The sequence below is a fragment of the Odocoileus virginianus genome, chromosome 15, assembly GCF_023699985.2.
Source record: "Odocoileus virginianus isolate 20LAN1187 ecotype Illinois chromosome 15, Ovbor_1.2, whole genome shotgun sequence".
Classification (NCBI taxonomy): domain Eukaryota; kingdom Metazoa; phylum Chordata; class Mammalia; order Artiodactyla; family Cervidae; genus Odocoileus; species Odocoileus virginianus.
This window is the reverse complement of record NC_069688.1, coordinates 43,771,967-43,795,948: the sequence shown is the minus strand read 5'-3', so window position 1 is coordinate 43,795,948 and position 23,982 is coordinate 43,771,967. Positions and strand designations below refer to the sequence as shown.

The 23,982-nt window shown below is 37.7% G+C and overlaps 1 protein-coding gene across 4 annotated transcripts in view; it reads left to right on the top strand.

Annotated features, from left to right (window-relative positions):
• OXR1 (oxidation resistance 1) overlaps nucleotides 1-23,982 on the top strand; it is a 485,242-nt gene that overhangs the window by 337,322 nt on the left and 123,938 nt on the right. Inside the window, exon 1 of one of the 4 annotated variants that reach the window (XM_020879443.2) lies at nucleotides 19,206-19,306. The exons of the other annotated variants lie outside the window; for them this stretch is intronic. Within the exon in view, the coding sequence (XP_020735102.2) occupies nucleotides 19,288-19,306 (19 nt within the window). The 5' untranslated portion in view covers nucleotides 19,206-19,287. Of the gene's footprint in view, nucleotides 1-19,205; nucleotides 19,307-23,982 lie in introns of those variants that run through there. 4 annotated transcript variants of the gene reach the window in all.

Sequence of the window (23,982 nt, the reverse complement as noted above, 5' to 3'; positions counted from 1 at the left end):
AATGCTGCTATGAATATTGCAGTGCATGTATCTTTTCAAATTAGTGTTTATGTGGGTTTTTTTTTTAAAGATATATACCCAGGAGTGGAATTGCTGAGTCATATGGTGGTTCTATTTTTAGTTTTTTGAGAAACCTCCATATTGTTATACACAATGTGTGTGTGCTTAGTCATTTTAGTGTGTCTGACTCTTTGTGACCCTATGGACTGTAGCCCGCCAGACTCCTCTGTCCATGGCATTCTGTAGGCAAGAATACTAGAGTGAATTGCCATGCCCTCCTCCAGGGGATCTTCGTGACCCAGGGATCCAACTTAAGTCTCCCGCAGCTCCTGCATTGCAGGTGGAGTCTCTCCCACTGAGCCACTGAGGAAGCCCCATTTTACACAGTGACTGTACCAATTTACATTATTGTCAGCAGTGTAGAAGGGTACCCTTTTTTCCACATCCTCACCAACATTTATTATTTTTGTTCTTTTGGATGATAACCATTGTGATAGGGGTGAAATGATATCTCATTGTGCTTTTGATGTGCATTTCTCTGATTATTAATAACATTGAGCATCTTTTCAAGTGCCTGTTGGCCATCTGCAAAACCTGTCTTTTCTTATAAGGCCTTCAACTGATAAGGCCTATCCACTTTACAAAGGTGCTTTACTTAAAGTTCATTAATTTAAATGGTAATAACCCTCAGTGTACTTAAATTAGTTGAAAAGCCTATGATTCTTTAAAATAGCATACACCTTCAGAATCCACTTACTTGTTATACCCACCAACACCTATTTGCAGTACTATCAGATTTACTAAATTGGGGTAAGGGCTAAAACCTCCAATGACAAATTTGGCCCCATTGTGTTATGGGGGAGAGAGTTCTACCTTTCTACATGAATCCTGGGCATGTTGTCAGTGAGTAAGAAAATAAGGACATCTGTGATTATGGACAGATTTTCTTAGCTAATGGGAAGAAACTGTCTAGGCATAATGGTGATGGTTAGATGGAATAATGGAGATGGATGGTCCTGAGTTGGAAATCCCAGTTTTGGACAAAGCTCTACAGTGTTGAACACAATCTTCCTATTTCCTTTTTATTGCCCATAAACTAGAAGTAATATTTTTTCAGAGCTTTAGTAAAAGGGTCAAATGAGAAAAAAATATAATTTTTTCTGTCAGAGTGTTTCATATGCTTTAAATGGTAATGTTCTTTCTAGTCAAGGCTCTCTGAGTCATAAGAAGTTAAAACTGACCCAGTTATACTCGAAAACAGTAGGGGTGGTAATGATTGGGCAAGCAGTGACGTCTGCAATCCAGGCTTGGTGAAGACAGGACTTGGTCCTAGAAAATCAGAAGTCACGGCTGTCTCTCTCTTCCCCTACTGCCCAAAGTCTTCTTTCTTTTCTTTCTTTAAAATTTTTAATTGGAGGATAATTGCTTCACAATATTGTGTCAGTTTCTGTTATACAACACCTTGAATCAGATATAAGTATACATATATCCCCAAGGTCTTGGATTTCCATTTTGCTGTGCAAGTCTTTTCCATTCTCCTGCGTATAGACTAGTTTCTCTCCTTATCCATTAGCTTGTACATGGCTTCAGTCATTATGACCTCAACTAGACTCTAACAAGAAAGTCTTTGAGCTCCAGAATTCACCTCTCGGTTCCAAATAGAGTGTCTGATTATCCAGACATTTGCTCATAGAAGAGCAGACCTTGAGTCAAGTGTCAGGTAGGATGTCATCACCCAGTCAGCGCAGGGAAAAGGACATGGGCAACGATATGCCAGCACATATCCATCTCTTCTAGAGGAAAGGATAAATTTTGATGATATTCCTAGACATGGCTACCACTTACAGCTGCAGTGAAATCATACACCTTGAAGTTATTCAAGGACTTCAGACCCAGAATACATATCAAGTATAGAATGTGGCTCCATAATTGTCATCTAAACCTCATGATAAATAAATCTATTACAAATGTAGAGTTTAATATGTATAATAGAACTACAAAGCAGTATACCAAAAAGCAAATAGAAATAATTTATGGTCCCCCATCCATACTCCATTCACCACCAGGGTTTCATAGTTTTCTTAAAGGTATGTAGTTTGAATGCCCAAACATCTGTATATAGAATTTCCTTTTGTTCTTCCTTCAAACATGCTTTAGTATGCTTAAGAATTTTTCTACATGTGGTATATACACAAAACATTGCATACCATATGTATGGGTGATTTGATGGTTTTTTTTCAAATATAAATTTGACAATACATCTTTTTCAACTCTCCCCATTGACTTAAAAATTATCCCCATGTAAGCTGATCCTCCATGTGATAATGCTGTTATTGGTAATGTCAAATGGAATATAGATATTTTGAGTTATCAATGGTGCTGATGAATATTTTATATCATTAGTTTAGTTAATTATAATACTAAATACTTGTCAGAACAGGAAGAGTTCTTACTAAGTTTAATTTTAAAGACTTCTGTAAGATTTGTGCAACTGATTAGTTTTAGAGTCAAAATAAGTGAACTCCTATTCTTGCCCTTTCTCTCTCCAGTTTATTTACCTAAAGGTTTGTTGTACTTCACAGTCATGAACCACTGAGTTATTTGAAAAACATTGGCTATTAATAGCCAAGAACTGGGGAAGAGGAAAACATGGCTATATCAAGACAAGGCTATGGCTATTAATGGCAAAGCTTATTTCCTATGTTCATGGTTTGGTATCATCTTTTAACAGGGAACAAACACAAAATGTATAATTTGCTGGACAATATGCATATTTATGTGAATTTTTAAAAGACTTAGATGCTGCCATCTTTCCCCGTTCTACCATGTTGTTGATATCCTCTAAATTAGATACAATATTGTATTTTAGCTTTTTGTAAATTGCTACGGGTGTTGCTCTTATTAAGAACTTACAGCATTAATAATCATTGCTTTTTGACCTCATCCATTTGCTTTCTGTGGACAGATGTCGAAATAATTTATGCAGTAACAAAGCTCAGTTGCTTTACTGAAGTGTTGGATTACATATTTTTAAACCAGGTGCAAAGAGAAGCATGGAAGAGGTTTACTGAATAAAACTGTTTACTGCCATTCCAGTACACAGCTGATGAACAAATGGTTGTACAGCTGTTTGCAAATAACATAGAGGTGGTAGCTACCTTTTGATAATTGTTACATAAGCTTTTCTTGTTTATTCTCTGAGAGTGGTTTTCAAAAAGTTTATGTACTGTACTATGCCTGATGTAAGCATTTCAGAAATGATTTAGGCTACTCGTGTTTATCTATAAGATGTGGGTGTCTTTATGTGCCCTGTGTACACATGTGTGCATGTAACTTGCACACCTCTTTGCACAAAGTTTTTGAGGTTGTAAAGCCAACCTGGGTAAAGCCAGAAATGATTTAAAATCAGAAATTATTTAGGCTACTCGTGTTTATCTATAAGATGTGGGTGTCTTTATGTGCCCTGTGTACACATGTGTGCATGTAACTTGCACACCTCTTTGCACAAAGTTTTTGAGGTTGTAAAGCCAACCTGGTAAAGCCAATCTGGGTAAAAAACCAGGTCAGAATATAGCCAGTTAATAGACCAGATGCTGCCTAATGCACTCTTCAGCTTAAATCTCTTGAAATCTTACAAGAAGAGTGAGGTGAGATCCTGGGACTTTTAATTTGCACTAGGGCAAAGTCATTTCTTTGTGCTACAGTGGGGTGAGGAAAAAGATTTCATGAAAAAGCAAGCTTTTAGAAGCATCTACTGTGTAATTCATAAAGATAAAATTACATATATGTATAGATAGATAGATAGATAGATATAATGTACTATTTTTCACTTGAAAGCTAAAAGTAAATATTTATAAAAACTACAACTACAGGAATTAAAACACAAGGATAGGCTATGGCTGGCTGTTGGCATTGCCTATCTGGTTTCTGTCTAAAGTCTTTTTGTACAAGCCAGGTGTTCTTCCTTTTTCTCTAGCAAAACTCAGCCTAGGCTTACCTAATAGCCTGCTTTAATTGAACCAACCACCTTCTGGAGGGAAGGAGCCATGACAGAAAGAGTAAAATTTAATGTGAGTAAGGGCATTGCTAAAATACCCTCAAGTCAAATAGTTCCTACTTCTTATTTACATTGAAATGTAGACACTGAGTTTCAAGGAATGGAAATTATTTATGACAAGGTCCTTTTTACATTCCTGGTTGAAAGCAAAGGATACAAAGTCATCCTAACAAGAAGACAATTATACTGTTTTTATTAGGTGTGATTATAGTCTGTTCTTGCCCCATTATACTACGATGCAGTTATCTTTAGCTGAGTAGAACTATGTTGAGGCATTTTCTAGGAAAGCAAGTTGATGACATCAGACTCCTCTCTAGAGATTTTGGAGGAATTTAGAGGGGGAGAAAGTGAAGAGGAACTAAAAAACCTCTTGATGAAAGTGAAAGATGAGAGTGAAAAAGTTGGCTTAAAGCTCAACATTCAGAAAACTAAGATCCTGGCATCTGGTCCCATCACTTCATGGGAAATAGATGGGGAAACAGTGGAAACAGTGTCAGACTTTATTTGCGGGGAGGGGCTTCAAAATCACTGTAGATGTTGACTACAGCCATGAAATTAAAAGACGCTTACTCCTTGGAAGGAAAGTTATGACCAACCTAGATAGCATATTAAAAAGCAGAGACATTGCTTTGCCAACAAAGGTCTGTCTAGTCAAGACTATGGTTTTTCCAGTGGTCATGTATGGATGTGAGAGTTGGACTGTGAAGAAAGCTGAGCGCCGAAGAATTGATGCTTTTGAACTGTGGTGTTGGAGAAGACTCTTGAGAGTCCCTTGGACTGCAAGGAGATCTAACCAGTCCATCCTGAAGGAGATCAGTCCTGGGTGTTCATTGGAAGGACTGATGCTGAAGCTGAAACTCCAGTACTTTGGCCACCTGATGTGAAGAGTTAACTCACTGGAAAAGACCCTGATGCTGGGAGGGATTGGGGGCAGGAGGAGAAGGGGATGACAGAGGATGAGATGGCTGGATGGCATCACTGACTTGAAGGACATGAGCTTGAGTAAACTCCGGGAGTTGGTGATGGACAGGGAGGCCTGGCATGCTGTGATCCACGGGGTTGCAAAGAGTCAGACACGACTGAGTGACTGAACTGAGTTGAACTGAGAGGGGGAAAAGGTAGTGGCTAAGAGCATGGTCTTTGGTATCAGACCAAGGTATGATTTCTCATTTTAATTCTTTGTAAAATGGGGATAATAATAGGTCCTACCTCAAGTATGGCATGGACACTGCTAATATTTAGCAGATATATTAATTTGCTGTTTCACTTGTAACAAATTATCAAAAAGTGAGTGGCTTAAAATAATACAGATTTATTATCTTATAGTTCCAGTGGTCAGAAGTCCAAAATTCATCTCACTAGGCTACAATCAGTATGTGAGCAGAGCTACATTCCTTTCTGAAGGCTCTAAGGGAAGATCTATTGTCTTGCCTTTTCTAGAAGCTTCTAGAGATCTTTACAGGTTCCTGGCTACAACCCCTGGCTGTTTGCCCACTGCCATCTTCTGTACCAGCAATGACCAATCATGTCTTTCTCATGTGTAATCACACAGGCACTGAGCCTTCTGTCCCCCACTTCCACTTAGGAGGACCCTTGTGATTACATTGGACCCATCAGGTTAATTTTCCATCTCAAGGCCAACTGAGTAGCAGCCTTAATTCATTTCACCCACATATCTATTCTGTCTACAACCTTAAGCCCCCTTTGCTACTTATGGTAACATATCCACAGGCGCCAGGGATCAGCACAAGGGCACTTTTAGGAGTCGTTATTCTGTCTACTACACAAGAGTACCTGCTAGGAAGCAACACAGGGAATGTTTATGTTTGCTCTTCTTTGTTGTTCATTCGCTCAGTCATGTTTGACTCTTTGCAACCCCGTGGACTACACCACGCCAGGCTTCCCTGTCCTTCACCATCTCCCGGAGCTTGCTCACACTCATGTCCTTTCAGTCAGCGATGCCATCCCACCATCTCATTTTTTATTGTCCCTTTCTCCACGCATGTCCGTTGAGTCGGCGATGCCATCCAACCATCTTGTCCTCTGTCGTCCCCTTCTCCTCCTGCCTTCAATCTTTCCCAGCATCAGGGTCTTTTCTAATAAGTTGGCTCATTGCATTAAGTAGCCAAAGTATTGGAGCTTCAGCTTCAGCAACACTCCTTCCAATTAATATTCAGGATTGATTTCATTTAAGGTTGACTGGTTTGATATCCTTGCAGTCCAAGGAACTCTCAAGAGTCTTCTCCAACACCACAGTTCAAAAGCATCAGTTCTTCAGCACTCAACTTCTTTATGGTCCAACTCTCACATCCATACATGACTACTGGAAAAACCATAGCTTTGACTGAATGGACCTCTGTTGGCCAAGTGATGTCTCTGCTTTTAAATATGCTGTCTAGTTTTATCATAGCTTTTCTTCCTTTGCTATTCTTAATCCCCCATAAAGAAAGAAACTCTCTCTGAATATTTTTTGCTGTTTAAATAAGACATCAAATGACCAATGTCCCAGAAACCAGATGCATGCAGAACCTCCCACCCACACTGTGTTTCAACACCTTTTACAAACATACTTTTGGCATTCAACCTTTAAAGCTGAAAAGCGTAGAACAGGATTGTTACCTCTGACCTAAACAGGTCTAGAGCTTTCCTGTTCTCTTCTTTCTCCTTTCTTAAGGGTATTTACAGCTGTTGTATCAACTCACCTATAGGTAGCTAACTCCCCCAAAGGAAACGTGGGTGCTGACCTTTCTGTTAAGCTTAAAGCAGCACATGTCCATCTGAAGCTGGGCAACTGTTCCTATCTAAGGGTCTCTGAAAACATATCCAGAATTCAGATGACCAGTTTTGACTCCAGCCATCTCTTCCTCCCTGCTGGTTGCAAGGGCAGCATCGTGCTCCCTGCCACGCAGATATGAACATGAGGAGTTACATGTTTTTGTGCTTGGTAGCACATGCCCAAGCCCTCTGTCACTGGTGCTGTCCAAGTTCAGGCTTGGCGTGCCCTTGTCTGGACTGTAGGCACAACCTGCTGTCTCCTGCTTGCCTTCATTCCCTGATTTATATCACCACCTCCAAGAAGTCTCTATTCCATCCCCTCTATCTCTTCTGCCTTAAATCAGTCCTTCTGCCTCAAATCAGACCTTCTGCTTTGTGGTAAATCAGTCCTTGTCAGCTGCGGGGCTCAGGGAATTTTTTTAAGCACCTACCATATGGCAGATATTGTACTTAGACATGTTACGTATGTTATCTTATTTAATCCCAATTTAGTGCCCTGGCAGGTATATTCTGTCTCTCTTTTGTTACTAGCAAGGCAGCTGAGGGATAGAGAGCCAAAGGAACACAGTAAGCAGCAGAGAGAGAACTGAAACTCAGATATGTCTGATTTCAAAGTCCCTAATTTTACAGATTTACACTAGAGTCCCACGGTTTGATTTTGTATTTAAGGTTCTAAAACAGGTACCATATGAAGGTGCACCCAAGTTCATGTACTTTAGAGGCAGATCTTCCAGTAGCCTAATGACAAACATATCATTAGGGTTGGTCATCTTGCCAGTGGTTTCTGTAGGCAGCTAAGGACTGCTATGTGTACTAATTTTTATCAAAGACTTGAGATGTATCAAACATTTGCCTTTGTCATGGCTTGCAGATTAACTCAGGTCCATTTCTCACATCTAAAGAAAAGAAGACTGGGAAAGAAGGAAGGAAGAAGGTCATTTGCACAGGTGTGGATGGCTTTGAGCCATGTGAACTTAGAATTCTTGTGGAGGTAAATAATTCTAATAAATCTGTTTCTTTTCTGTTAGAGATCAGCTCTCAATGACAAGCCAAAACTTGCTTCTCTTCTTTGACCAAAACACCCACAAAGAAAACAGAAACCAGTTTAGCAACTTTGCAAGTGGGTGCAAAAGGATTCCTATAAACAATGGTTCCTATTGTGCAGCTCGGGTCCTGTTAGGTTTGGAATGCTGATGGTTTAAATCATCCTACTCTGAACCCTTACTGACAACCTACTGACTTTAGCTCAAGCTGATTTTTTGATGTGTCACATTTTTTAGAATTATAATTTTGATATTTCTTAAAGGTGACTATAATCGTAAAGCTTTCTTTACAGAATGAACTTTGTCTCCTTCTGCCACTATCCTTCACCATTTCCTTATGAATTACTTTCTTGAAAGGAGAAAAAAGTAATATAACTCAAATTGGGTGATCTTAAGACCAGGAAGAATGCTCTCTGGAGTCTTAAGAAGCCTTATTGGCCATTAAAAAAGCATCATAACAAATACTATACAAAACAGTTCAGTTGGGCAACTCTTATTCAAATGACAGCTTTGCCCTTATATAGATGATGAAACTTGTAGAATTTTTAAAGAGCTGCAAGAGATGGACTTCAGTAATATAAAGAAATATCCTTTCAAACCTTATTACTTCTTTTGTAAGAAGGAAAATGCAAACAAGATCGAATGCTAAACATGGCTCTTAGATTTTTGTATAATTGTAAAAGCTAAACATAGTAAAAGTAGACCTTAATTTGAGAATTAAAAATGCTGTTTGGTCTTAGTATTGTGTCAGTAGTCAAAACTTGACTGCAGAAGACAGTCATATAAAAGTATTGTGTCAGTGTGAAATTGACTAAATTGAAAACTGCACTCCGATTCTATAAAAGAATATTCCTATTCATGGGAAATATACATGTGCGTATTTAGGGCCGCAACCGTGATGCATGCAACTTACTCTCAAATGGTTCAACAAATATATACACTGTATGTGTGTGTGCGTGTGCATGTGTGTGTATGTGTATCAGAGAGAGAGAAGGAAAACACAAATGTAAAACAAATGTGATGGACTATTAGCAGTAGCTGAATCTAGGTAAAGAGCATATGAGAATGTTAGCCCTAAGCAATATTAATTCACACTGATGAGTAGATGCTGTTCAAATCTAAATTTCCAGCTGAGATTATCATAAACTCTAGATCTATAAATTTAACTGTTTACTAGACATCCACTATAATATCCCACAGGTATTTCAAGACCAATCTTTCCACAGTCGGTTTCATAATTGTTGTCGTTGTTGTTTAGCTGGCAATTTATGTCCGACTCTTTTGTGACCCCAATGTAATGTGACCCGCCAGGCTCCTCAGTCCATGGGATTTCCCAGGCAAGAATACTGGAGTTACCATTTTCTTCTCCAGGGATCAAACCCACATCTCCTGCGTTGGCTGGCAGATTCTTTACCACTGAGCCACCTGGAAGCCCTGGTTTTCTAATGTCCCTCTTTAAACCTGAGTTTCTGTCTTTGTTCTCTAGTCCCCAAATCAGTTGTTTCGTCTGTCTCCCCAACCACATCTTCCCCATTAACACAGCTATAATCCCTCAGAAAATCCTAGCTATTCTAACTTGTGAAGTTTTTTCAACTGATTCACTTCTTTCAGCCCCTACTGTCATTGTGCTTAGATAGCATCATTGACTCAATGTATATGAATTTGAGCGAACTCCAGGAACCAGTGAAGGACAGGGAAGCCTGGTGTGCTGCAGTCCGTTGGGTCTCAAAGAGTCAGACACGACTTGGCAATTGAACAGCAACACTGTCATTATTCAGCTTCGTATAACACATGGATTATAATCATCACCTCCTAAAGTCACTCTTACATTCAGGCTGTGTCTCTCTTCAATCTGTCTCCTGTATTTGGGCTAATTTTTAAAGTTCCAGTTGGATCTTACTGATGCTCTCCTTATTGCCCTCTGATTAAAATCTAAATTATCAGTGTAATTTACAAGACACATGAAGGCCCTGGTTCGTATTCCTCTAATCTCATATCTCTTCTCCCTCTGCACGCTGTGATTTATCATATCATCTCCTGTACCCTGCTTCTGTCACACTGGAATTTTTGTGGTTAAAGCTTCCTGCTGAACCCGGTCTTTCCCCCTATAGTCTGTTTGCCTTGAATGCTTTCCATTTCTCCTATTCCCAACTACTTTTTCAACACATGATCCTATTTACCTGATTTATTTCTCTCTTTCAATATCAATGTAGACAACATATCTCTAGCAAAGACAAATGATACCCCAAGTCTGAGCAAATAAGTAATTAGAAGCAAATTAAAAATAACAGCAGGATTATTATGAATACATTTTTCAGTCTAGCATAAGTCTATTGCCCTACCTAAAGAATGTACACATATGTTCAGTTGTTAAGGTTTTCCACAAATATTCACTGGACATCTGTTACCTGCCCAGCAACTTCTAGTTAGGCCATTGAGCTGATGTTTTTGGTCTCCTACAGTGTTCCAGACATCTTGTCAGTTGTGGGGACTCTAGCACTGAACATTCTTTTTTTTTTTTTTAACACTGAACATTCTTAGGGGACTATGCAAAAACTTATAAAGGTATGATATCAGTTAGTGATGTGTTATGAAGGAAAAAGCATGTAATGGGTGTTTCCCTGGATACTGGATACTGTAGTGAGAAGACCTCTCTAAGGAAGAGCTGTATGAATAGAGACCTAAATAAAATGATGGAGCAAGTTCAGACCAGTGTCTGGGATGAGCATTCTAGGAAAAGAGGAACTGTGAGTATGAAAGCCTGAAGACAGGAGCATGCTTAGTGTATTCAAACACCAGCAAGGAAGCCTGAGTCTGTGAAACTCAGTAAACAGGAGGGGATGATGAGAGAATGGTCTTAGGCCAGATCCTGCGATGGTGAGCAGTGAGCCCAACTTCACAGTCTAATTTGCTCTGAGTATTGGTTTCCGTTGCGCTTGTGGACTTGGACTGAGGACACAAAGAGGATACTGGGAACCAAGGACAAGGCGAGGAGAGCCCCATCTAGTTCAGAGATGCTGCCTTGGGAATTAAGGAGCCAGAACTGGGCGGACTCTGGAGAACTAGAACGGTGATGTCAAAAGCTGTTTTGCTTAAAAGCCTGAGTATCTCCCTGTTGCCCTCAGATTAAAATCCAAATCCTCAGTATAATTTACAAGGCACACAAAGGTTCTTTTTAGTTGGTAGGGCAAAGCCTTTGTCCCACATAAAGTAGCACTGCTGGGCAGACAGCTTGGACATTCCAAATCTCTTCTTTTTGCCCTTTCCCATCCCGGTTCTTGTCTGCCTGTTCCAAAATTAACCTGGTCAAATCTAGGTTGTTTGTTTGTTTGTTTGTTTCCAGCCATTAAATGCTGATAGAGAGCACTTCTACTTTTGAACTATAGCAGTGACTTTTGTCAGGCAGTGTAATAGATTGTTTTTATTTTTTTAAATTTTATTTATTTATTTTTTTATTAGTTGGAGGCTAATTACTTCACAATATTGTAGTGGTTTTTGTCATACATTGACATGAATCAGCCATGGATATACATGTATTCCCCATCCCGATCCCCCCTCCCACCTCCCTCTCCACCCGATCCCTCTGGGTCTTCCCAGTGCACCAGGCCCGAGCACTTGTCTCATGCATCCAACCTGGGCTGGTGATCTGTTTCACCCTAGTTAATATACATGTTTTGATGCTGTTCTCTTGAAACATCCCACCCTCGCCTTCTCCCACAGAGTCCAAAAGTCTGTTCTGTACATCTGTGTCTCTTTTTCTGTTTTGCATATAGGGTTATCGTTACCATCTTTCTAAATTCCATATATATGTGTTAGTATACTGTAATGGTCTTTATCTTTCTGGCTTACTTCACTCTGTATAATGGGCTCCAGTTTCATCCATCTCATTAGAACTGATTCAAATGAATTCTTTTTAATGGCTGAGTAATATTCCATGGTGTATAGGTACCACAGCTTCCTCATCCATTCGTCTGCTGATGGGCATCTAGGTTGCTTCCATGTCCTGGCTATTATAAACAGTGCTGCGATGAACATTGGGGTGCACGTGTCTCTTTCAGATCTGGTTTCCTCAGTGTGTATGCCCAGAAGTGGGATTGCTGGGTCATATGGCAGTTCTATTTCCAGCTTTTTAAGAAATCTCCACACTGTTTTCTGTAGTGGCTGTACTAGTTTGCATTCCCACCAACAGTGTAAGAGGGTTCCCTTTTCTCCACACCTTCTCCAGCATTTATTGCTTGTAGACTTTTGGATAGCAGCCATCCTGACTGGCGTGTAATGGTACCTCATTGTGGTTTTGATTTGCATTTCTCTGATAATGAGTGATGTTGAGCATCTTTTCATGTGTTTGTTAGCCATCTGTATGTCTTCCTTGGAGAAATGTCTGTTTAGTTCTTTGGCCCATTTTTTGATTGGGTCATTTATTTTTCTGGAGTTGAGCTGGAGGAGTTGCTTGTATATTTTTGAAATTAATCCTTTGTCTGTTGCTTCATTTGCCATTATTTTCTCCCAATCTGAGAGCTGCCTTTTCACCTTGCTTATAGTTTCCTTTGTTGTGCAAAAGCTTTTAAGTTTCATTAGGTCCCATTTGTTTATTTTTGCTTTTGTTTCTAATATTCTGGGAGGTGGGTCATAGAGGATCCTGCTGTGATTTATGTTGGAGAGTGTTTTGCCTATGTTCTCCTCTAGGAGTTTTATAGTTTCTGGTCTTACATTTAGATCTTTAATCCATTTTGAGTTTAAAAAAACAATAATAAATTCCAGTTTTTACATCTGTCTCCAGCCACATGGTCTGATTAGATCAAATACAATAGGATTTCAATTTCTACGCTACATATGGTAGACATATATAAAAACAAAAACTAAAAGGCCATTCTATTTTTCAAGAAAACTAACTTGTTTCTAAGACTAATCACTAGGAGTAAGATCTTGAGTTATCTTCTCATATGATATCTATTCCATTTCTTATTAATCATCTTCTAATCATTTCATCATTTTCCTCTTATTATCTTCTACTTGATCTTTGCTGTTTCCACTTCTCAAATGCCTGTAATCTTAAAAAAGTGTCTCCTTTTTGTTGAAAAAAAGTTTTTTTCATCCTATACAGACTCTAAAATTTGTAGAAAAAATATAAATAAGGATGGAAGAGAAACTATAGAGGAAAAATCATAGATAAATGGTATCAGTATGTGTGTATATATGTATACATATAAGGTATATGATTATAATTATAAATATATAATTATAAATATATATAATTATATATAATTAAATATAATTATATATTATATATAATTTATATATGTAATATATTATATATATAATTAAATATAATTATAATTATATACCTTATATACATACAAGGTATATAATTCATATACAGGGAAATTTTTCATCAATAGTTATAATAACTAGTAATGTAAAAAATTTTAATATATACTATTAGGCAGCGTCCATAGCACCACTGAATCAACATTAACTTTAACATAATTCTTTTAGGCTATAATAATTTTCATGTACTGCATAACTTTTTGTGTGTGTAATCATTCATTTTCTTGGATAGATTTTTACTATGGAAACTTGAAATCAAGCTTAAAACTCATTTGTCATTGTCAGGTGAGTGTTTTTCCCTTTATTTCCTTTTGGCATCTCTTTTCTTACAATAATTTTGAATTTTCAAAATAGAGAGTTAAGGAAAGCTTTGTTTTGACGAATTCAACCTAATTAATTTCTATATTAACATGGCTTATCTTGTTATGGCTGGCAAAATGTAAAATATCTGCACCTACGTTTTTAGGTTTCTCCTTATAATGATAATTTAATAAGCTAGCATTTATTGAGTACTTATTCTGTGCCAAGTACTTTTCCTAATTCCTTGTATGTATGAAAACACTTAAGCTCATACTAATCGTAGGTGGACGGAAGTATTCGGTCGACCAAAATGTTACTTCGGGTTTTTGAAACCCGAAGGAACTTTTTTGCCAAACCAGTATTAAAATGCTAGTTTCACAGATGAGAAACCTAAGAGGCAGAGACATTAATAATTTACCCCAGGCCTCATGACTGGAAAGTGGAGGCTGGAACCCAGGCAGACTGGCTCCAGAATCTTAACTGTTGATCACTCTAATGCTTAAATTAGCTAATATTGCCCAGAGAATGGAGACAAGCTGACCATTTAATGAAGACTGCTGAGAAATATAACAGGAGGGAAGAACAGAATGGAAATTATGCTCCCTGCTCAACTGGAGACATTTTTCCCAAGGGAAAAATATGCAAATTTAAGAAACTTTTTTCCTTTAGTCAGAAAATATGTTCACCAGGAGACAGAAGACAATTAAAGACTGTGTATATCACATCATTGAATCGCCACTGTGATCCCAGTGCTTAGCACAGGCTTGCCTCAAGCTCTAGTTGCTCAGTAAACTGAGTTAATTTTGTTAGCGCTACCTGATCTGATTTGGTGAAAGCTCTTTTAAGTAAACTCTACGTATAGGAATTTTGTAAGAAATTTATTTCCAGGAAGACTAGCAGACTTGAAATACCCTACATATCACCCAACAATAATCGTTATTGTAAGCAGTTCAAATATTTTTTTTAAAAATCGCTCTTAAACATCCTTTCTCTTCTAAAAGGAAATTAAATAATCAGTAAGTAGCCCTTCTCACAGAGAAGCTGGGTGTTTTCCCTCAACCAGGGAACATTGCTTTTCCTTGTATGCATCCCCTGAGGAACCTTTGTTTCAGAACTGACCCCGTCCATCACTTAGCATCTTAACCACATTTATTTACAACTTTGTTCTTCACCTGAGGAGGGAAGTGTTCTTTCGTATTCTGAAGCATGCATTATGATAAGGGTGTATACCATAATTAAATTTCACATCTCAAGTTAAGACTGCATCCCTGACGTTGTAATGAGATATTAGCAAAAGTGCTTTATTAATACTGTGTTGTGCTGTGCTTACTCACTCAGGACTAGAGCCCACCAGGCTCCTCTGTCCATGGGATTCTCCAGGCAGGAGTACTGGGGTGGGTTGCCATTCCCTTCTCCACGTGATCTTCCCAACCCAAGGATCAAACCCAGGTCTCCCACATTGCAAGTGGATTCTTTACCATCTAAGCCATCAGGGAAACCCAAGAACACTCGAGTGGGTAGCCTATCCTTTCTCCAGGGGATCTTCCTGACTCAGGAATCAAACCGGCGTCTCCCGCATTGCAGGTGAATTCTTCACTGATTGAACTACCAGGAAAGTCCCTTTTATAATAGTACCTGCCAACAATTAACATAAATTAACAATTAAAATAAACAGGGACATCACAAGATTCCAAAATTACTCAAGTCTTGAAAAGACTATCTTTTCAAAAATTTCCCTTAACAAAAGATCCTACCCCTACCATCTTCAAAAAAAAAGTTCAGTTTGAACAAGTCCTAGTTGTGTAATCTAGGAGATTTATCCATCCCATAAAAATAAAACAAATTTAAACTTTTAAAGTCACGTTATTTACTGGAGAGGATGTGGAGAAAAAGGAACCCTCCTACACTGTTGATGAGAATGTCCATAGCGGTACAGCCACTATGGACAACAGTATGGAGCTTCCTTAAAAAACTAAAAATAGAACTACCATATGATCCAGCAATCCCACTTCTGGGCATATGCCCAGAGAAAACCATTATTCAGAAAGATGCATCCCAATGTTCATAGCAGCACTATTTATAATAGCCAAGACAGATAACAACCTAAATGCCCATTGACAGATGAATGTATAAAGAAGATGTGGTATATAATGGAATATTACTCAGTCATAAAAAAGAAATAATACCATTTGCAGCAACATAGATGGACCTAGAACTATCATATTGAGTGAAATAAGTCAGAGAAAAATGAATATCATACAATATCACTTATATACAAATGAACTTATTTACAAAGCAGAAATAGACTCACAGACATAAAAATAAACACGGTTACCACAAGCAAAAAGGGGTTGGGAGGAGACATAAATTGAGAGTTTGGGATTAACATATATACATCACTGTGTATAAAATGGATAAACAACATAGGGAACAATATTCAGTATCTTATAATAACCTATCATGGAAAAGTATCTGAAAAAGAATATACATACATATATGTATGTGTGTGTGTGTGTGTGTGTGTATATATATAGCTGAATCACTTTGCTATATACCTGAAACTAACACAGCTTTATAAATCAGCTATACTTCAGCAAAAAGTAATAAGAAAAACAGTCACATTATTATAATGAACAGTAGTGTATACAAAATTGTATATGTTAACACATTGTTAGAATTCAAATAAGAGAGCTGTAAAGACATATGCGTATCAAACACACTTGTGAATTAGTCATATGAAAGGTACCTGTGTAAATAAGTATCTATATCTATATATATATATGTCATATCTACACAAGATACATATTTCTCAGTATGTCATCATTTGCTCTTTCTTATTTGCCTACATTAGGAATCTGGTTAAAGCTAGACTGTGTGGTTACCTACTTTCTTACCACAATAAAATTGGAAAAATGCTTTCAATAAAAAATTAAGTCTCATTATCATGAATTAATCAAACCATATGATGTAACAGATATAAGGCAAATCTATCAAAAAGTAAACTAAGAAATACATTTTTAAAAATTAGAAAAATAATCTAGAATGAAAACTGAAGGTGATATAGAAGCAGTAGCATTCCTGACCACAGCACTAAAAATATTTTAAAATCAGAGCTTCTTAGCAACCTGGATCCTAAAGGTGATAGAGAGATAAAGGGAAGCAGTGCTCAAAAGCCAGTGTTTATTCATTGGAAACTATCTTTCTCAGATGAATACTGGACAGTTCTAAGCACAATTGAAAGATTAATTTGGTCTTACAAAACCTTGAAAGAACTACACTTAGCTGACAAGTGAGTCAAATCTGGTTCCTATCAGATTCCTAGTGAAAGTGAATAAGAAAGAGCAAATGACAAAATACTGGGAAATATGTATCTTGTATAGATATGAAATGTGTATAGATATGGATATTTGTTTATACAAGTACTTTTCATATGTCCAATTTACAAGTATGTTTGATATGTGTGTGTATGTCTTTATATCTCTATAATTTGAATTCAAACACAATGAAGATATGGATAGCATTACTGTCTATGTGAGACGTAAATATATAAAAGCCCCCATTTTACATTTTCTGCAGATATTGAAAAACATGTTTATGTTTTGTCTAGGGTTTTGTGTGTGTCTCTCTTTTTTTGTGTATGAGTCTATTTTTCTAATATAAAGTCTTGCTTCAAAAAAAAAAAAAAAAAAGCCAGTTCATTCCTGTATTCTGCCTGCTTGCTGTTGTTTGCCAGGAGTCTGCAGCTATGTTAAATTATATGAAGATGAACATTAGAGCAACTTCAAAACCCATCTTTCCTCTCTTTTTGCTTACCATATAAAGCTGCAAGGAAACATTCTGTCATTAATTTTCTATACATACCTAACTCTGCAAAAGTTTGAGAATAAGCAGCATCTCCCAGAGTGGTTGTGTGTGTAACTAGAGAATATTAGTTGAAGCACTTCGTCAGTGATAAAGCCTTACCTGCATGTGAGGCATTGTTAGCATTAGCATTGCTCTAACGCAGTAGAATGGTATCTAGGACTAAAAAAGGGCCAGTCATGTCACTAAGGAATGGAATGGAAATTAATAGCTATTAAAACACTTACAGCTGAGTGTCGGGAACTTTACCAGAAGTTTCACATAGTTTGTCTTACTACTTAATAGCATTTGTAGGGACTACTGCTGGAACTCTTAAAGAGGCGAAATAATTTGTGGTGGTTAACAAAGGTAGCTCCATAGAAGGTTAGCTATCACACCTTTTCATTTGGAACGAATCATATTGCCAGTGCAGACCATTTCCCTCTAAAATTGTGTTGATTTGGTCAGGTACTTTACTTACTGATGGGTAGCCTATTATGGAGCTGTCAGAACTCAACAAATGCCATAAGTTCTATATTGCATGCAAAATCTTGGTCTTACTATATTACATAGAAATGACAATGTCGTGAATTGGTGGTATTCATGAACTCCGTTGTCTTTATAATCATTGTCTGTTCATTACAATGTACTAACTCTGCAGACAGTTTTCAGTGACATGTATATCTTTTTAACTTGCCCCTGAAACCCACCTATTGTGGCACACAGTAGACCTTGGATCTTTATCTACTAAGTTGACATTTTCTCTATTTGATGATCGTCATCCCTACCCATTCAAATAAAGTACAGTATTATCATATGTTTATATCCCAGTGAGCTGCCATTGAAGGATTTCATGAAAAATATAAGGGCAATATAAGGGAAACATCCACCAAAACCTTCTCTAGATTAAGTGTATGGGCGGGGAGTCTATAGAGCAGGCAGTGGATGGTGCCATCTGCTTTTAAAGGATAACACAGAATGTGAATTAAAGAGAGGTTGGGGGCATGTAGGAAAGGGGATTATTATGACTCATCCATTCATTCAGTTGCGAAGTTGTAGAACTGTTACTGGTATTATGTATTCTCTCCTTGTCCCATTAGGGAGAAAATACAGAAGGGGATAACTGTAATGCAAACAATGTGTACTCTATCGTGACAATTCAGATGGAGGTTCTGGAGGAAAAAAAAAATCAAACTTATGTTTGGCTTGTTAGCTCATCAACTAATGACATATTTAAATATTTGTAAAGGTGTAAGTATTGGGGCTTCCCTGGTGGTTCAGTGGTGAAGAATCTGCCTGCCAATGCAGGAAACGCGGGTTTGATCCCTGGGTCAGGAAGATCCCTGGAGAAGGAAATAACAACCCACTCCAATATTCTTGGCTGGGAAATCTCATGGACCAAGGAGCCTGGTGGGCTCCGGTTCATGGAGGTTGCAAAAGAGTCGAACATGAGTTAGTCACTAAACAGCGAGGGTATAAAACACCAGCCAGGTTAGGACCCAGCCTTATCAGATCTGCTGAATGTCAGTGCTGTTAGGACTAAATAACAGAGATTTGCTGAGGGCAGCTGTGCATTGATTTACTTTAAGATAAGAAGAGTACAGAAGTTAGATATTGAGTTCTGTTCTCTCACTCTATAAGAGACTTTAGAGGGTCCACTTAGTAACTTACTAGGCAGAGCAGACTGGCTCTGTTTCCAGAGTGTTCAGTGAACCAGGAACGAGGCTGCAGTCAGCGGATGCAGTGGGTTTCCTGTGTGCAGAAACCTCTGAATCTGAGTCCCGCGCACTGCCACCAGAGGTCAGGGCCGGGAGGAGAGGGCAGCCTCTCCCAGGAAGGAAGTGTTGTATTACCCGAGGAAGCACAGGAGTCCAAATCCCGTCCTCTCTTCCTGAGAGCAGCTCACTGCTGGCTGAGTGGGTTTTGAAGGGAGGACCTCAGAAAATGTTCTGCCCACGCAAAGGTATGTGTGAGTGCTCTCAGCTTTAAACCAGTCATTTTAGAAGGTCAGAGAAGGATGACTTTGTTCTGTTTTCCAAACCCAGATGAGCCCTGCGGTTCTGTTGGCTGCTACCTCCAGAAAGGGAATGTTTGCTGGGAGTGCCCAGGAGGGAGTGACTCTGTTGAAATACTAATCTGAATAGAGGATGTAAAAAAAAGACTTTCTGTGCATGTTCATTATTTGTCTGTGATTGTCTGTAGGTGTGGCTGCCGTGATTCTATATGGAGACACTCCCAGAAATAGATTCAAACATAGTGATTTTAAGTCTGTTTTCATGTCCAGTGGCCATTTGTATATGTCATTGGTGATGTTTTTCTTAGTGCATTCACAGGAAATCATTTGTCAGTAAGATTTCCATATTACCTCCTCTTGCCCCAAACTGACAGGTTGTGCCAAGCTAGGGTAATGATAGTGATTAAGTCACATATTATGCTTTTATCACCACTGTGCTCTGGGTTTCAAAGACTGCTGTGCGTTTCCTTAGGTTCTTCTAACCATTCTCTTAAAAGTTTGCTTAAATGCCTTTGTTTTCCTTTAGCATGTTATTTCAAGTCCTCTATGCTCCACTGAAATGCGGAGGGAAATTGATAGGTTTTTGGTTTTTTTGTTTTAAGTTTTGGTCAGACAAGTCAAAATAACTTTATTATTGAGGGGTTGGCCTGTGCTTTTCAATGGAAGGAACAAAGACCTAAAAAGATCTGAGGCACGTGAGTAACCACTTTGATTTTTAATGGTATGCAGCAGATGGAATTCATTATTGACTTTTAAAAATGAAATTGTTCTCCATTATTATTTTATTTTTTCTTTTCAAAAGAAGTAAATACTATTACCAGGTTAGTTTTTCCTCAATCACAAACAACTGTGTAACAATATCAGAGTGTAGAATATAGTTTACCACTTAGTCATGAGGTTAAATAATGCTGTGGGATATGCCCTTTCAAATTAGTGATAAATTTATGAGCATAATGCCCAGTTAAAAGGTTGAATGTTTTTCTTTTTATTTGGTTAATTTCAAAAGCAATTATTTCACAATACAGGGTAAATTATGTAATCTCTTTGCAGAAAAAGAAATGTTTTTAACTAGAAATAAACAATCTAATTTCATTTTTCCAATTCAGCACACAGATTCTGTGCTGGTAATCATAATATCAATAATATACAGAATGTCCAAATTAGATATTTAGATGATTAGTTTTAGCCCAAACAACTCTTCATTTTAATTACAGAATCTAAAACTTTTAAGTCATCAAGCACATTGGTAACCAGTCATAGCAAAATGTAATTTCCAAGCAATACCCAGTGTTTAAACAATTACATTTAGCTTAAATTTGAGAGGTATCCAAAGTGTCTAAGTTTTCAGTCTTTGAGATTTAAAAAATATACAAGAATGGAAAAATCTTTAGACTATAGATGTTACAAAAGTGTGTGAAGCCCTTTTTCAAAGCTGTTGTTTTTAAGAATCATTTCACGTACAGCCCAGTGATTATATTTTATAGGCTTAGGAGATCCGTGCGCACAGGATTCTGACCACTCATGAATTTTAGTGAAGCTCTGGGTTGGGTTAGACCCCGCCTTCCATTCTTCCTACCTGTCCTCCAAGCCATCCTCCCCTCCCCCAGTTGCTTCCAATTCTTTATTCCTCTCTTCCTCATATCCCCCTGGCACGTGCACACCCCGGCATCTTTTTTGCACAAGCAGATTTGTTTTTTCCAGCCAGTGGCCATCATTGTGAGACTGAAAGACAGCAATTAATATTTTATATGTAGCACTTAAGCCTCTTTGCCTAGATTACGCATTTTGCTTTTTTATACCCATCCAAAGGCACTTAATAAATGTTTATTGATTGTCTATAGTTAGGTTGCATTATGACTGATTTTGAGAATTTCCAAACCCTCTGCTGTTACTGGCACTATATTTCTTGGCTTCTAAGACATACCTTTTTTCACATTTTGACTTTTTAAAATCTCAAAGTGTCTTATGACCAGTGGTGTGTCATGGTTTAATTGACAGGATTTTGCTTTTTTCTGTCTCAGTGGTGCATCTTATAATCAATGCAATCTTGATGAAATATGTGAGTAAAAACTTTAGATAAATGCATTACTTGTATGCTAAATGCTATGCATTTCACATTTAAACTCTGTAATAGTATTCTCTTTGTTATGTCGCTTATCCATGACTAACTTGGGTCACTTCTCACTACTTTCCTCCACTCTCATCCTTTGCACTATGGTTCTGCTTGTTCTTGGACCAACTGCCTTGACTGAAAACCTCTGGAAGATACTCCCAGAATTTTATCAGTAAGATAATTACCAATATTTAACAGTACCCAAATGGAAAGAATGCATTGTTTTTTAAACTAAAGATGTGGTTCAAGTTATGGTTCTACTCATTTAAACTATATGTACTTAGTGATTAATAATTGTTCTCAGAGTTTCAAATTACATATTCAAAGACTAGAAATCATATGAATAAGTTATTCATCATGAGATTGTTGTGACAATTTGTAAAAAATATTGGACCAGTAAAATATTGAATATGAAATGTATATGACAGCACTTGATAAACTATGAAGTACTGTTCAACTATCAATTGTAGCATCAACATTAAAACATCAGACTATTGGGGGGAGGAAAGAAGAAGAAATTATAAAATTCATCCCAAATTAAAGAGAGTAAATTCTGCATTTTAATTATCACTGAAAATGATGATGTGACCCATTAACTCATTAACTAAATTGTAAGGAGAACTGTGAAATCTCTCTTCAGAGAGCTTCCAACTTTCGAGTCCAAATCTGTCTTGAATCCCAGGGCTGAATGCATGCCAGTCTCTGAAAGCGTGTATCCTTTATTGAATTAGCAGAGCCACAGCCCACAGCACCTCTGTGGCATTAAAAATAAAAGATGTTACTTAGATTCCCCAATTCCCTTCCCATCTTTGTTCCTTCCATTTAAGAGTCATATTGATCTGTAAATTACAGTAAGACTTTGAAAAAATAACACAAGGGTGTTTAACAGTGGATTTTGAAATCATTATATGACAAAGTTTTGTCTAATGGAGGAAAACATGGTGGGATGGAGTGGTGGTGAGATTGCCAGAAATTATTGTTCTTTCTGTGTTTGAATTGATTGCTTGGTCTGATTGAAGCAACCAATACTTATTGTCTATTTATTGGGTCCCCATATTATTTATTTACCAAGCCCTGTTATACCTAAAGACTTAAACAGAATTGGCACATGAACATACATTTTAGTAGAGTCTTATTTCCCACAGAAAGTTATGGTGTAAGTTAATGCCCACTGGGGAAAAATTCTGTGAGTAATAATACTCCCTGGTCCCAGATATTCACAAAAGAGAAATGACGGAAAGTTGATTGAATCAAATCAGATCAGTCACATAGTTATTTCCATCATTAGGACCCTTTTTCTGCCATCAAGAAGATTTCAGATATTTTCAGCTTGAAATTTCATCTTGCAATTTGCCAATGAAAAATGAATTCTACAGAAGAACATAGAAACCAAGAGTGCTTCTTAAAAAAAGCTGGTTAGGATATTTGTATGTATTTGAGCATTCTTTAATACTTACATTTCATTGTATTGGCTGTCACAGTTTCAAGAAAACAAAATAACAGTAAAAAATAAATGTCATTGCTGTATCTTCAAAATACAAGATACTTCCACGTTAGTTAAAATAGTATCGTTGAATGTAAATCCCATTGCTATAGTAAGTATAAAACACAATTTTTTTTTGGAAGAGACATATGCTTTGTGCATGCATTGCTTTTGAAGATAGGAATACTTTCAAGAGCTAGAGTAAAAAAGACAAAAATACTATATTAAAGGCATGTGCAGGTGAAAAGAGGAATTGAAGGAGAGGGAATTGTGGTCATTTGAAAATCCTGTTTATCTGCTACACTTAAACTTCCAATGGAGAGTCTGTCATTATCTCATTTCAGTTACTTTATTTTCAAAAGCCAAAAGTTTTCTACTGTGAACATTTTCTCACCTAATAATATGTTGGGGGTTAATATGCTTCCTATCTCAATTTATTAATAGTTAGCAGCTAACACTTCTATTGGACGGACTTGGTATTAAGTATTATACTAAGTGCTTTACCCATATTAGTTCATTAACATGTTAACACATTTTAGCAAAGTTATATAAATCATGCATCAAGCATGTATTAGCTCATGGAAGTTCATGGAAGCACCATTTTTCTAGTTGTTCATACCAGAGACACTGGTTCATTTTTAAGACTCTTCTTTTTCCTACTCTGTATCTGATCATCCCTGAGATTCAGCTGGCTCTATTCAGAATAAATCCAGAATCTGCCCAGCTCTTAGCCACCTGTGCTGCTCCCTTCTAGGTCCAAATACCTTCATCTTGCAGCCGCGTTATGGCAACAGCCTCCTGACTGGTCCCCTTGCCTTTGCTGCTTCCCACACCACCCCTCTGCCCATCAGCTTTCAGGAAGGCAGGGGGAGGCATGTGCTACCAGGAATCTCATTGTGTGAATCACATTGTCTCTCTCCTATGCCCAGACCTCTTCAGGGCTCCTCTCTCTGAATGAAAGCCAGGCTGGAGTTCTCCTGGTGCACAGTCTTAACTGGTCATCCCCACGTGAGCGCACGGACACACACA